The 16,141-nt window shown below is 40.6% G+C and overlaps 1 protein-coding gene across 4 annotated transcripts in view; it reads left to right on the top strand.

The window, feature by feature from the left end:
- LOC121280928 (spermatid perinuclear RNA binding protein) overlaps positions 1–16,141 on the top strand; it is a 182,726-nt gene that overhangs the window by 120,163 nt on the left and 46,422 nt on the right. For all 4 annotated transcript variants that reach the window (XM_041193356.1, XM_041193359.1, XM_041193358.1 and 1 more), the window contains 6 exons: positions 3,375–3,469; positions 3,865–3,960; positions 4,412–4,523; positions 4,905–5,002; positions 6,366–6,480; positions 9,288–9,380. In XM_041193356.1, coding sequence (XP_041049290.1) covers positions 3,375–3,469; positions 3,865–3,960; positions 4,412–4,523; positions 4,905–5,002; positions 6,366–6,480; positions 9,288–9,380 — 609 coding nt within the window. The remainder of the gene's footprint in view (positions 1–3,374; positions 3,470–3,864; positions 3,961–4,411; positions 4,524–4,904; positions 5,003–6,365; positions 6,481–9,287; positions 9,381–16,141) is intronic.

Consider the following 16,141-nt stretch of genomic DNA (forward strand, 5'->3'; position numbering starts at 1 on the left):
CGTTTTTCAGATACATGTTACAGTTTTTTTTATGCTGTTGCTTGCTTGCAAGACTTCTGTGGTCTTGCAGAGCAGGTTTGAACACACCTTGAAAATAAATTTCGCAGCTTTAGTGGTCACTTACAGCAAAGCATACAATTTCCCCTTTTTAAAAAAAAAACAAAAATCAAAGGGTTGCTTCTCCAGAGTTTTAAAAATAGTTCTTAATCTGTTCGGAATGTCAAAATTAGAATGAAAGCTATGAATACATGATATTGAAATACAGCAGTCTTAAGTAAAAGTTGAGTATTCCACATATAAAAGATGTACTGCTCCATGATATTTTGTATTTAATTACCTGTCTACTGCACATTCACAGAACACGTTCTGACCATGTAAATGTAAGACTTGCTGCATTTTTAATCATTTATATAGTGTCAATATTGCCCCATCTCAGTATTGCAAAAAGTAAACAGTATACTTAAATGCAGCAGCAATGCATTTCAGTTTATAAGTATTCAAAAATGTAAAACCAAGAATTATAGATTCCAGATGTATGTTTGGAGAGGGTACAACTTGCATTTAATGTTTGTGTATTGTTTGAATCTTAAAAGTTCACAATGGTATGAGCGTCACAGCACACTTAACCCAGGCAGCTGTGTTTATAGTTCTAACCACCAATAGCAAGATTTGTAAAATGTCTATGCTTAAACAGTATTTGTTATGATAAACAACATCTTAAGACTCTGAGGTTTAATTAGTTAAGCACTCACCACGTTTTCCGATTCTAATTTTTTTTTAAAAAATCCACATACGCTGTTCTTGTAACTTGTGTAGATTACAAGAATAGGACTTTGAACCACAAAGGGCGTTCGATATTCAGTCATATGTTGTTGTTATTAATCTTCAAGTGTGCCTTGAGTACATTGATTTAAAATACATGGAACTTATAACAGCACTGTGAATGGGAAAGGCAAATAGCTGGTAAGAATAAAGTAGTGTGTTAATTTGTTTTATTGTTTACTTGTAGGATTTTTTTTTCTTTTTTCGGTTTAGTCTCCAAAGCGTGTCAGTGATAGTTTGTTGAGCCTTACTGGACAATGTCAGACCTTTGACCAACTGGCCGCTCTCTGTCATGGGAATGGAGGCAGCTGTGCCCACCTGGGCAGGAGGGGACTCCCTGTTGCTGTTCTCCCCATTTCTAGACTTGCTACAAGTCCCTTCAGTAATTTTACTACTGTTCAGCAAGAAATTATGGCATGAAATGATGTATGCTTAGAAACTCAGAAGGAATTTTCAGATAAACTCCATTAGTAATAACCAACTGATTTAAGTACACATTAGTTGCCAAAGTTAATACCATCCAAAATTTCCTGCCACACAGTATGCTATACAGTCACTAATCAGCATCCAGAGCAATATGGGCTGAAGGGAACTTACTCAGCTGTTTACATTTTGTCTTAAATGAATGATTCATGTACGTTCATGCCCTGCTGTCTAGGGGTGGAGGAAAACTTGAAAGTTGCTTGTGCCATTGCATATTTTGAAAAGTTGAGATAAGCAGGTTGTTGACACCTACTACCATGTGACTTACAATTATAGGTTTGAAATTAATGTATTGACAACAACAGAATTGGAGAATAATTTTAAGTTAGTTTCTCAGTTAGCTGTTGCATTAACCATGTTACCATTGCTTTGATTTCTTCCCTAAGATTTTAAAATTCTACCAGTAACGTAAAATTTATGCAGTTTATAAAATTCCAGTATCAAGACCTCTTGAGATGTTGATTGGTTTCACATTGCTTGAAGTATAGTTTGGGTGTCAATAAACTTTGCGTTGGCAATAGGCAGAATTTTCTGTGCCTAAATGGATACTTTGAACTTTCTATCATACATTCTGAATCAGTTATTGATTCTGTGTAAATTGCAGGGAGTTGTATAATTTGCAATCACCACATGCTGTGGAGCATTGCTTATTTATACTTGATGGTAAAATTAACATGTTGGAAGCCTGCATTAATTTCAAACTCAGAAATTGTACAGGGCATGAAGTGAATACATGACTGTTTTAAAAGGGACTTTGGTGCAAGTCTATCCCATTCACTGCCTGCTCTTTGTCCCCTATCCTTATCTTTTTTTCTGTAGAACTTGCATGTAAAAGATGACTGACTGCAAAAAGAATGTATTGTTGTATGTTTATATAAGTTTTTAGAATGCAATTTAATGCAATAAATCTTGGATTGCAAGAACCTTTAAACAAATCAAAATTTTACAGTAGGAGCAATGTTAAGATTAACCATAGCCCGTGGACATCAAAACAGAATGAAGCTATATTTAAAAATGTTAATGTGCCTTTTTTTTTGAAAAAAAATTAGGACACGACTGCATGATGATGAAGTGAGTGAGGTTTTGCAATTTGATATGTTTTAATACAGAATTGTGTGACTGGAAAAAAGTTGCCCCTGCAGACAGTCATCCTTTATGCTGTCTAATCCAATGTTTTAGACTATTAACCACCCATCTACAGCAGTTTATCTTTGTATCCCTTGTGTAAGAAATATTGTACTTTATAGCAGATGTTTTTGTTGCTTTAAAAGGCAGAAAACTCCAGCTGTTGAAAATATTTGGAATTATTATGTTTTTGCAAATTTCAGTAGGGGTTAACTGCCATATTGAGTTTCTGTTACATTTTAACACCTTTTGTTGCAAGTGCCTACCGGCAGTTTATTTCTAATTTAATCTAAACCCAACTGACAGTTTTGGCAACAATTTCTCAGAAAACAGTAACTTCAACAAGTGGCACTTGCACAAGGCATTAAAATGATAAGGCCATACATAGTTAATTTCTGGCTTCCTGGGTCCTAAATATTAATGCTGTGTTGCGACATTAAGGCAGAATCATGAAACTGAAGTAGCATTTTTATATGATAGTGTGAACTCTTGTGATTTTGATTTGCAAAAGCTGGAATCATTGTGGAGGGAAATGCAGACTGAAAGACTCAAAAGTTTGGAAGTAGGTCGTGTTTTTCTTCTAATAACAATTCGTTATTTTATTTTTAGAACTACCCAAGAAACCAGAAATTAGGGCCTGGCTAACAGTCAACAAAAGTATCTGCTGTGTGGTATATAATCTGTTGTGTTCTGCATTTTAAATAAGACTCAGAACCATATACTCTGCAGTTGATATGCCATTGATTCGTATCCCGAATGAATGCCTTTTGCTTCTGTCTCACATGTTCACGTTACTGTAAATGGCTGTTGTAGTAACCACAATGCACTATTAAACCATTAAAATTTCTGGGAGCCTTGTTTGCCTAGGATGCTGCCACTCCCTAGTACTGAATGACAGAAACCCCTTGGTCAAACTGTATCTGTCTTCTTATTCCATTCACCAGTAGAAAATTTTGCGATGAAAGACCCGGCGGACTTATTGGACAGGCAGAAATGCCTAAACGCCTTGGCGTCTCTGCGACACGCCAAATGGTTTCAGGTTGGCTACTTGTTCTTACCTTATTGTTGTTGTAGCCTTATGAGGTTTTAATGTTAAAACTATTTGTTATATTAAAACACCTAATGCTATTCATTTGCTCTTTGTAGCTTTGGTACTCTGCGCACAGTTTAAGTCAGTTGTCAGTCGGTATACTACAGTAGGTAGATAGTTTTCTTTTACTAGTTATCATGAGGCTACAAAAGCAATCGTTAAACATTTGTGCTTCTTGCTTGCACTTGAAATCGGTCATTCTAGCGATGGATTTTCTTCTCTGTAAAAGTTTCTTTCTGTTTGCATGATAATTTAATTTAATTTTACTGAGAAATGCCGAGGTTCTATGTACTTTACATCTCTGCTAAGCAGATGACGTATCACAACACTTCTGTATGTTTTAGGCGAGGGCAAATGGATTAAAGTCATGTGTAATTGTGATTCGTATTCTGCGTGATTTATGCAACAGAGTACCCACATGGGGACCATTGAAAGGATGGGTAAGTTTAAATATAGAATGTTCCCTTGTCAAACCTAATAGTCTAAACACATAGAAGCTTCTACCTTTAAATACTTCACGACTCTATTTCAAAAGAAGACAAATTCAGAAAACAGAAGGAATGACGTACAGATTTCTAAATGTGCAGAAAGCGAACATGAATTTGTTTAAACCATGGATTTAATTAAAAGTAGTGGTCTGATATCAAGTATAGCTTTTTTCATGTAGTATTGTGAAGGATTTATCATGGCCAAATACTAATTAAATTTATCTCTTGGTACTGACCAGGTGAACTTGAACTAAGCTGGTGTGAAAAGAACTTGGGATTGCAATTATTTGGAAATAAGCTTGAACACCTTTCTTCTAATCTAAGGGTGTGATTTTGTTTAAAAAAATCTTCCCCATAACATGTTGTTGGATGTGACTGATTTCTTGTTCCTTATTACGTTTAGCCCCTAGAGCTTATTTGTGAAAAAGCCATAGGTACTAGTAATAGACCATTAGGGGCTGGTGAAGCCTTGAGGCGTGTAATGGAGTGCTTGGCGTCAGGGATTCTGCTACCTGGTAAGAGTCTCAATTAACATTTAATAAATATATTGAAATAGATTACTAATATTAGTATTTAGTAGTTTAGCATTGTTTTTCCATGCTCAAAAGTTCTATAATAATTTAAATAGGATAGATAATAAAGTATGGTTTTCTGTTTTCATATAAAAGTTCTAGATTAATAGTTCGGCCAAACTCCAGTATGGAATTGATCAAAAATCAGCTAGGATACATAAATTGCCATGGATAAATCGCAAATGAAAATATGGTCATTTTGTTGGAATAGCTAATAACTAGTTGCTTGCCACATTTACTACACATTGTGCTTTGATATAGAAAATTGATTGTGCTAAATGTCAACTGCTTGAAATGCAAACTGTTTGTCTGTTTTCTATGCAGGTGGTCCAGGGTTGCATGATCCTTGTGAAAAAGACCTAACTGATGTATTGAACTCGATGACTCCACAGGAAATGGACAACATTACTCATAGTGCCCAGGTATGGTTGATAATCATGATCATGATCATTGAAACCTTTCTCAAGGTAAAATAATGTTGTGGGAAATCTGAGAAATGTTCTTCCCATCTTGAAACATTGGCTTCTTTTTGAAAATGGGTACATTCAGATTATCTATACCCGTAAGCAGTAATTGTTTTTATATAATTATGTAAGTTGAACGCAGCAGTGAATTTACTTCCTAATTTAGTGGTAATTTTATACCTTGTTAGCCACCGGTTTAGAAGGTAATAATTATGAAAGCTTTTCATATAAATCAGAGGATTTATTTTAAAAATAATCAGTTGTAGTGTGTACGTATAATAGTTACATATCTATACTTGGGGAGAAGATGTTTCCACTTATGGGGAACCTAAAACCAGGGGTCATAAATATGAGTCACTAATGAATCTAATAAAGAATTCAGGAGTAACTTCCCAGGGAGTGGTGAGAATGTGAAACTCGCTACCACAAGTTATAGTTGTGGCGAATATCGTAGATGCATTTAAGGTAGATAAGAACATGAGGGAAGGAATGTTGATAGGATTAAATGAAGATTAGTGGAAATGGAAGGGTCGTGTGAAACATAAATACTAGCATGAATCAGTTAGGTCAAATAGTCTGTTTCTGTGCTGTGGATTCTATGTAATGTGGAATAAATATGATAGAACATGATTAGATAATGAGTTAGTTTTTGATTGACCCTAAAAGTATTTCTTCTTTTCCCCAAATTGTTGGGGCTTTCTTGTTCCTAGTACTAGAGAACGAACTACTGAAACATGTCTAGACCCTTTTACCATTAGGGCTCTTGGAAGTAAACAAAAGGACCACAATTTGTGAACTGAACTTGCTGCTGCTACTAAACCTGCATATATAGCCTGGCTGAGATTGGAAACATACTGTGTGGAGCATCTTGTGGGAAGTTCCTACAATTTACTAATTGGGTGGTAGTGACATTAATTACACCTTTGAAGATGTCATTGCTAGATTATGTCCTCCTTTAGTCCCACATCTATTTGTCATCATTCTCAGACATGGAGCTTTGGCAAGCTGTTCAAACATGGTGGATGTTAAAGCTGAACTTGATACTGCCCTTGCCCATCCACACATGCATGCTTCCAGCAGAAGTTGCTGAATATCAATCAGAAGCAAAAATCCTAGCAGTTTTTTCCCTAATTATGATTGCCCGACTGCAGCATCGAATTTGGACCCTTCCTTGCCTTTATTGCTCTGTTTACTCCCTGGATAAACTTGCTAGCCCATTTATGAACCTCTTCCATGTCAGTTAGCACAAAACCCAGTCTAAAATAACTTGCTTATATGTATGAAGTTGTAATTTATTTATCTATAGATCTTGTGCTTACAGCATGCACTTAGACTCATGGCCTTTGGTCAGATCTACAAAGTACTGGAGATGGACCCACTTCCATCAACAAGATCCTCCCTTCAAAAATGGTCCAGGTCACTGGGTGAGCGAGATGGTAGGTAGATGATCAAATTTTTAAGATCGAATTTGACACAGTGGCCTGTAGTAATAATGGCAAAACTATTAGCATTCGCCATCATTTCTCCTCTGAAATTGACAACATCTGGAATCCGCACACCTCAGTTAAATGGGGAAACCAGAGGGTGCAGTCAATGATTCTACACTTCCACCTGGGGATGCACTGTTGACGTCCTCCCACATCGCTGTCAAGTAGAAATCACTGAACTGATTAAAAATTGCTTTTTTATGCTATTAGTCTCGCCAGAAAATCCCTTGAAAAGTTGCACCTTGCTCAATGAAGTGTAACTTTACTTTTAACAGTGTACTAGACTCATAATTACTGCTGAATGGCCTCATTGACCTGAGAGACTAATTTAATATTTGTGAAATGTCATATTCCTCTATTATGATAAAAATTCACCTTAAAAAAAATTTGGATATGCTAAGTTCTACCTCAATCCCATGTATATGACCTACTCGTTTATTTGGCTTTCTGTAGAATTTTAATTAAGTGAAAAATTGGTACATTTTACTCCTTGATTTGTTGTCTGTGAGAATACTTCAGAGTGATTGGTTGCTAACCTGGCTTGATGACATCACCGTTGCTGGATGCCTGGAGATCACCTCTCATTCTTAAAGAATGTAGGCCCAATTTACTCAGCCTCTCATCCCAGGAACAAATCTAGTGAATCTTCGCTGTACCACACCAAGGCAGCCATAACCTTCCTTAGAAATGGAGACCTGAACTATGTATGTGCTGCAGGGCTCGTCTCACCAAAACCTTGTACGATTGTAGCATGACTTCTATTTTTGTACTCCAATCTCCTTGCAATGATAGCTAACATGTTACTTGCCTTTCTAATTGCTTGCCGCACCTGGAATATTCAGTAAGAGCTGGACATTAGAAGTATTAGCCTCAGACTCTTTCCATAGTTATATGAAACTGAAATTTAATGCTTGGCTATTGATGGATATTCCAGTTTTGATCATGGTACTTACTGGAACCAAGGACTGTAAAGGATGCTGAGCACATTGCAAAACTCTAAAGCTTGCTGCTGAGTGCATAGAGATGAGTTTTGGCTCTGTGGAGACAGGCCTCCAGCACACCCTCTTGGCCTTTGGGTATTGAAGGTGTGTGGCATAAGGCTGGTGAGACTTGCAGTATCCAACCAACCAAAATTTGGACAACTGTTTTGCGGGAAAAAAATGTTTTATCACTTTCAGAAAAGCCATTTTTGTCAGTGCCTCGAAATGAGGATGGTGCTTGCCAAGCTTCATGATTTGTCTGTCTTCAGGTGATTCAGCAGGCTGATTCTGGAGTCACAAGTCTTTGGGCAGAGAGGACAAGAGTTGCCCCTAGGAAAGGAGATTCTTGATCCAGTGTTCTGTTCTCCTTTGGCTTTTTTTGTTGCTTCACCACGGCAAAGTTTATGCAGTCAGTTTCCGACTCTTGTGGCTTTTTAGATGAGACACCACCATATGGCATGGTTAGCGGCAAGCTCCTACCAGGCACCAATGTCAAGTTACCCCTTTAAATGTACTTACATTTGCTCAGTATGTTGTATAAGAGCATGAACAGGAGCAGAAGTAGGTTTTTTGGCCCCCCCGAGCCTCTTCCACCATTTAGTAAGATTGTGCCTGTCCTGATTGTGGCCTTAGCTCCACTTTCCTGCCTGCTCCCCATAACCCTTCATTGCCTTGTCAATCAAAAATCTGTCTAACTCAGCCTTGAATATATTCAATGGCCCAACCTCTACTGCTCTCTGTGAAAGATACTTGCACACACTCACAGCCCTCTTGAGAGAAGAAATTCCTCACCTCTATCTTAAATGGGAGACCCTTTATTTTGAAACCAAGTTCTAGATTCCCCCACAAGGGGAAAGATTCTTTCAGCACCTATCCCGTCAAGCCCCTCAGAATCTCATATGTTTCAATAGGTATCCAGTGCTTAAAGCAAAATACTGCAGATGCTGGAGATCTGAAATAAAAACAAAAAGTGTTGGAAAAGCTCAGCTAGCCTGGCAACATCTGTAGAGAGAGAGCAGAGTTAATGTTTTGAGCACTGTATCCAGTGCTTGATCATTTTTGCATTAGCTGATCATCTGTTTGCTTTGCTCAGTAGTCAAATGGTCAAAATTGATTCCGAGGCAAATTAGAGGCTATTTAGGATTGTTGGCAGCTTCTCCAAATTGATAACTGCTTAAATCTTTGAATCCTCTCCTAGTTAACAAGCCTCCCAGGTTACCTCAAGTTCAGAACAACAGAAAGTATTGGAAATTTTTATTTTTGTGGTTTTTTTTTAATTATTCAGTTGTAACTTTACACAAAGTATGTTGGATGCTCTTAAAAAAAAAATAGAAATATGGTCCAAATTCTAATGTCAAAATAAAGCCTTAGAGTTGTCTTACGGGGTTTTTGAGATAGTGAACTTTAAGCACGTCATTGCTTACGGTTTTTGTATGACCAAACATCAGTAAGTACCATGGATAGATTGACTATAATGGTCTACTTACCCTGGTACATCATTGAACAACCACAGCAGTTTGAAAAAGTACAAGATTATTCCTTCAGAATGCCAAACCAGTCACTGCAAAAATGATCCTTAAATAATTTAAAATAAAATACCTATTTTTGTACTGTTGATACTTTTCTCACAAGTAAACCATATCTAAAAGAAGAATGTTAAGTTCATATCCCTACTCATAGTGTTGCAGTGCAAATCATAGATGAATAATTTTGTTGATGTAGAACTTCCTCCTAAAGATGTGTAATGAAGTAAAACACTTCAGGATTTTTTTGCAGGACCACTCTCAGCACCTTTGAAGAGACCATATGAAGATGGTATGGGAGATGACAAAGATCCAAACAAAAAGATGAAAAGGAACCTGAGAAAAAGTAAGCTAATGTCTATGTTGCCCCATTAATTTGTCACCGACTGTGGAATAATACTTGGGAACATTTCACCGTATGTTTCTAATTATCTAGATTATCGAATATCCAATTTGCAATTTTCTCTTCCATTCCATGTGCTTTCAACTTATCCACATGTTTCTTGTGAGAACTTTGATACATTTTACTTCTTAATTGTTAATTCTGACAAAAATATATATCTTCATTTCAACTTTATTTCATGACATTTTGTTCAAATGCTTTTGTAAACTGAAGTTATTAACATTTTTTGGTACTTCCATTGAAGGTGGAGCTTCAAATACCAAGATTATTTTTTCACCTTGCGTTGGAGAACTAGAGTGCATAAGAACTTAATGCCTTATGACTCAATATCTCATAATGTGAAGGAATAGTTATAAGATTCTGTTGTTTAATATTGGTTATTCCATTTTGACAAGTTCATAGGACATGTATTTTATGATCAGACGAAAGGCATGAGGCCCAGAAAACCAGTCTTTTTGACCAAGATCAACATTCTGTTTTCTCAACAAAGTCCTCAATGCCTATTTCTCAGCAATACATCCAAATATCTTTTGATTTAATGTGTTATCGACCTCAACATGTGATATGATTTTACCTGAGTCCATTGTTCTTTTTTAAAAAATTATGTCCTCTCATTTTTTGAACTATAATAAGCAGTACCAGTTTGTTTGGATCAATTTTATCAATCATCTAAAGATTCTGAAAATTATTGTTGCATTACTTCCAAATTCATTCTTTTACAGTGAGAGCAAGCAAAATTTTATTGATCCTTCCTGATAGCTTAACTTAACTTCTTGAACTGTGGTATCGTCTTGCCCTCCATTGCACCCTCTCAAGGCTCTTAATATCATATTATGGAACCAATATGCAGTATTCTCAGTAGGTTCAATTATTTTAGATTTAAGATACTACAATATTGATAAAGTTGAACATACGAAAGTACTTGATGTTTTTTGCATATGGATACTTCTTTTTGTAACAACAGATTTCAGCGAAGTGCCAAGGTGAGTATGTAAAAATGTTCATATTATGTCTTTTGGTTAATTTCACCGGGCAACACACCATTAGATTCTGTCCTTCCAAATAATAGGAATAAAATTAGTGAATATTGGAAATGTGTAGGCCAATCAGGGACCCACAATGTGCATTTATGAATAGCTTGACTAATGGAATGGAATAATTGGAGATTTGAATATACAGACTTAGGTTACAGTGAATGTAATATATTTGTTCAGAAAGCATTTGATGAAGTGCCAATGTGAGACTTCTAAATTACTTGTGATAATGTGGTGGCATAGATAGGAGGTGAAGAGCAAAACAAAATGGTAAATTAATGTTTTCTTTGGATTGTCAAGATGTGGTTTGTGATATGTGCTACTGATGTGTGTTGGGGATTTTCTGGTTTTCCACAAATATAAAGAGTTGGATATTGTTGACATCATTGTCGGGTCACTCGATTCGAGGATAATGTCTACTCAGAGTCATGAGAGTCTGCCATGGATTTTAATGTGACTGAATAGGCAGATTCTTGACCCACAGATCTTTGGGCACATGGAGGTGGACCTTCACGGGATCTGGAGTGCTGCTGTTCTGCCTCATCATTTGAGGCCTTTGGACTCAAAGCATGATGCAGTTTGTTCGATAAGTTTTTGTCATTTTGAACGATTTGTAGCAAGCTCCTTTTAGTCATTAGTGTCAATGCTGTGGTGTACCAAGGAGAGCTTCAGAGCATTTTTGAAGCGTTTTATAAGACCCCTCCCCCGAAATGCTGGCCATTTCAGAGTTGCGAAAACAGGACCAGGTGAGAGAGACTGTTTTCGGCCATCTGGACACAGTCCATCGAAGTTAATTTTTCAGTTTTGCCAGAATTCTTGTAAAGCTGGCTTCAAGAAGTAGACTAGCACTTGCTCGATGGTCCTTCCATTGAATCGGGAGGATGCAGCAGAGGCATTGTTGATAGAATTTCTCTCGTGCTGTTATGTGTCGCTGATACACAGTCCCATTCTCACTGCAAGGGTAGGGTGACATCAGCTGCCCTGTATACCATGACTTTTGTTGACTTGCACAGGACCTTGTTGTCAAGCACTTGCTCCTGTAGTTTGTAGAAAGTTGAGCTGGTGCCACTGATCCAATGTTGGATCTCCTCGTCAGTGATGGTTTTTGAGAGAGGTGGCTGCCAAGGTATGGGAGGTGTTCAACATGTTCCAGAGTGTCTCCTTCAATATGTATGGGAAGTGGACTATTTGGCTGACCAGGTGTGGGTTGATAAATGAGTTTTGTTTTGACAACACTCAAGGAGCAGCCAAGTCTTTTGTATGCCAAATTGAAGAGATTGAGTGTAGCTTACAAATTTGGTGCAGAGTGGGCAACGGCACTGCTGTCATCCACAAACCGTAGATCATGTGTGTCTTTGGTGGTTAGTTTAGTTTTGGCATGGAGGTGACTGAGGTTAAAGAACTTTCCATCTAGGCAGCATTTAATACCTATACCAGAGGGCAGTTGATCTTTTGAAGTGAATAGCCACTGTCAGGTAGATTGTAAATAGCATGGGAGCTATCACACAGCCTTGCTTGACCACGGTCCAGATTTTGAAGGCATCTGTTTCAGATCTCCCGCTCAAGCCAGTTGTAACCATATCATCATGGAGCAGCTGCAAGATTATGATGAAGTTTCTTAGACATTCAGATCTTTGGGGCTCAATCCACAGAGCCTCGTGATTTACTGAGTCAAATGCTTTGGTTAGATCCATGAATGCAATGTAGAGTTCCTGATGGTGTTCTTGACATTTTTCTCTGATTAGTCTGGCAACAAAATCAGTGTAAGAGGTTCCTCTGGAAGGTCTAAATCCACTCCGTCTTTCTGGGAGGATTTCTCAGTCACAAGAAGCAGTCAATCAGGAGGATGTATGTCAGCATTTTCCCTGCTATGGAAATACCTCGATAGTTTCAACAGCATGATTTATCTCCTTGCTTGAAGATGGTCACATTCCTGAAGTCGAGGCGTGGGGATCGGGGGTGGGGGGGGGGGGGGTGGTCTTTCCTCCCAAATCTATAGGATGAGTGCATGGACCCTTGGGGCGGAATCATCCGTGCCCATTGGCATCGGGCGTGCATGACCTGTGCAGACAATATGGCGAGAAGGCCAAAAATTGGTTTTACAAAAACCAGTTTGCGATCGTCCACTCAATCCATCAATAGTGGGCCACGTTTCCCGCCATCAGACATTGGGAACCTCATTGTAATACACCTGCATATCATTATAAGGCCAGCGTGCCGGAATCATCCCCCCCCCCGCCGAGGTTGGATCGTACGCCCATGTCAGCATAATTGAACACCAACGTGTTTCACGGCAGCATATATAAGGCTTGTACTTGGCACTTTGAGGGGAACCCGGAAGTGAGTACACAGTAACGTTGCGCGGTGCTCGCCCGGGTCTCCTGTTAGGCTTCAAGGTTGAGACGGGTTGGAGGTGTGGGGGCAAGGGCTGCCCTGCAGTTGAGGTGCGTTGTGGGGGGAAGGGGTGCAAGGGCTGCCCTGCGGTGGAAGGTAGTGAGGTAGTGCACAAGCACGTGCGGGGTGGGGGGAAGGGAAGCAGCCGTGCGTTAGAAGAACCTTGCATAAAGTGACCATTCCTCTGCAGCTGGGACAGTTGACACAGCCAGATTGATGTGCATGCAGCCTGGCCTCTAGCTTATCCACCCACTCAAACAACGCAGAGGCGTGCAGGTGCTACCAAGTGCTGCAGAGCTTTTCATCTCTTGGGCACAGACTGCAAACTAATGAGCATTTTAGTGGACTGCAGAACAGTTGGACAACTGGGCACATTGTACAATCTCTTTACTAAAGCTGGCCATGGAGCTGCTACTGCTGGAGGTGCTCACAACCTCTTGCAATGTTATCATCCTGGTTTGGACCAGTCTCCCCCATGTTTCAAGCTAACAGTGCAGCCTTGCAGTGTGGGTTAGGAGAATGCCTGTGCCTGAGCTGAGAGCACAGCGTGCAGCCCAATGGGGAAGGCTGCCTCCAAACGGTCAGGTGGAGCGGAGCAGAGGTGGTTGGGGTTTTGGACAGCCATGTAGCACACTAAACTCTGGCCATCCAAGTGGGATGTGTTAAGGGGCCTTCAGATTTAACCAAGAGAGTTTCTTAGAACACCCAAGCTAACCCACGCGTCTCTCTGTTTCACCCTGCAAGAGGAGTACATTAGGATCATGGAGCCTGATGAACTAGCTGTACGCCACATGGCGTACAGAGAAGAGACCGATGGGGGCACCTGGTTGCTCAAAGGGAGGAGCAGCACCCTCGGGAAGAAGGGTCAGCTTGGCTCCCACGCGCACTGTTGAAGAGCCACAGCGAGCCGTCGTTGGTCGGCGCCTAGCTTGACCCAGGATCTATAGACACCGCCTTCCATTCCTGCAGATGACCAACAACCAGTGTTGCCGACGACTGCGTTGAAATAACAAGCACCGCCAAGGTGCAGGGATCACTAATATGTCCAGGGAGTGAGAGGCCGGACCATTACTTTAGCCTGAAAGCTGCTCAAAGCACAGAGAAGAGACCCTGGACTGAGACACCGGCCTTTATTTTGTGCAGAGAGGCTTCACATCCGAGTGACACAACACTGCTCGTCAGAACAAGTAGCCATAGGCAGGGAGACATTCTTGGAAGTTTATTTACAATAGTGAACATTATGTACAGGTGATTAAAGCCCGTGCCCGGGTTGTGAAACTGCATCATCCTAACTTTCCTAACCCCCCTGCTACGTCTTGGTGCTCTCCGGATATCCACAACAAAGGTGGAGGCCGCCTGCTGACTGCTGTGCCCTGCCTGTGATGACCTTGGCAGGCATCCTCTGGAGGGCTGAGACCTGGAGGGCCCAGACCTGCTTTCGGGCTCCTGCTGTGCGGCAATGGCACTGTCCTCAGCCTGTGGAGCTGGAGCTGCTGAGGTCACAGGAAGAAGGGATTTGAATGGGCCGGACACTTCTGAAGTCACCGGTGGGGCCGCCGTCCAGAAATTCTACCACAGGGTTTGTTTTTACTCATTCATGGAATGTGGGTATCGCTCGCTAGGCCAGCATTTATTGCCCTTGAGAAGGTAGTGGTGACCTGCTGCGTTCGATGTGGTGTAGGTACACCCACAATGCTGTTAGAGAGGGAGTTCCAAGTTTTTGGTCCAGCGACAGTGAAGGAACAGGAATATATTTCCAAGTCAGGATGATGAGTGACTTGGAGGCAAACTTCCAGGCGGTGGTATTCCCATGTGTCCGCTGCCTTTGTCCTTCTAGAGGGTAGTAGTCATGAGTTTGGAAGGTGCTGTCTAAGGAGGCTTGGTGAGTTCCTGCAGTGCATCTTGTAGATGGTACACACTGCTGCCACTTTGAGTTGGTGATGGAGGGAATGAATGTTTGTGGATGGGCGCCAATCAAGTGGGCTTCTTTGTTCTGGATGGTGTCAAGCTTCCTAAGTGTTGTTGGAGCTGCACTCATCCAGACAAGTGGAGAGTATTCCATCACACTGTTGTGTCTTGTAGTTGGTGGGCAGGCTTTCGGGGAGACTAGAGGTGAATTACTCGCCACAGGGTTCCTAGCCTCTGACCTGCTCTTGTAGCCAGAGTATTTATGTGGATCATCCAGTTCAGTTTCTGGTCATTGGTAACCCCCAGGCTGTTGGTATTGGGGGATTCAGTGATGGTAATGCCATTGAACATCAAGGGCAATGGTTAGATTCTCTCTTGTTGGAGATGGTTATTGCCTGGCACTTGTGCGGCACAAATGTGACTTGTCACTTGTTAGCCCAAGCCTGGATATTGCCCAGGTCTTGCTGCATTTGGACATGGACTGCTTCAGTATCTGGGGAGCTGCAAATAGTGCTGAACAATGCACAATCATTAGTGAACATCCCCACATCTGACCTTGTGTTGGAAGGAAGGTGAAGGATGAAGTAGCTGAAGATGGTTGGGCCTAGGGTATTACCCTGAGGAATTCCTGCAGTGATGCCTTGGAACTGAGATGATTGACCTCCAATAAAAACAACCATCTTCCTTTGTGCTAGATATGACACCAACCAGTGGAGAGTTTTCCCCCTGATTCCCATTGACTCCAATTTTACAATGGCTCCTTGATGCCACACTCGGTCAAATGCTGCCTTAATGTCAAGAGCAGTCATTCTCACCTCACCTCTGAAATTCATCTCTTTTGTCCATATTTGAACCAAGGCTGTAATGATGTCAGGGGCTGAGTGGCTCTGACGGAACTCACACTGAGCATCAGTCAGTAGGTTATTGCGAAGCAAGTGCCGCTTGATAGCTCTGCTGATGACCCCTTCCATCACTTTACTGATGATGGAGAGTAGGCTGATGGGGCGGTAATTGGCTGGGTTGGATTTGCCCTGCTTTTTGTGCACAGGACATACGACAATTTTCCACATAGCCAGGTAGAGGCCAGTGTTATAGCTGTACTGGAACAGCTTGGCTAGGGGTGCAGCAAGTTCTGGAACACAAGTCTTCAGTACTATTGCCAGAATATTGTCATGACCCATAGCCTTTGCAGTATCCATTGCATTCAGCCATTTCTTGATAACACTTGGAGTGATTCAAATTGACTGGATTCTGGCATCTGTGATGCTGGGGAGATGGATCATTCACTTGGCACTTCTGGCTGAAGATTGTTGCAAATGCTTCTGCCTTATATTTTGCACTGATATGCTGCACTCCCTCATCTTTGAG

This window comes from Carcharodon carcharias, chromosome 8, assembly GCF_017639515.1.
Source record: "Carcharodon carcharias isolate sCarCar2 chromosome 8, sCarCar2.pri, whole genome shotgun sequence".
Lineage (NCBI taxonomy): Eukaryota > Metazoa > Chordata > Chondrichthyes > Lamniformes > Lamnidae > Carcharodon > Carcharodon carcharias.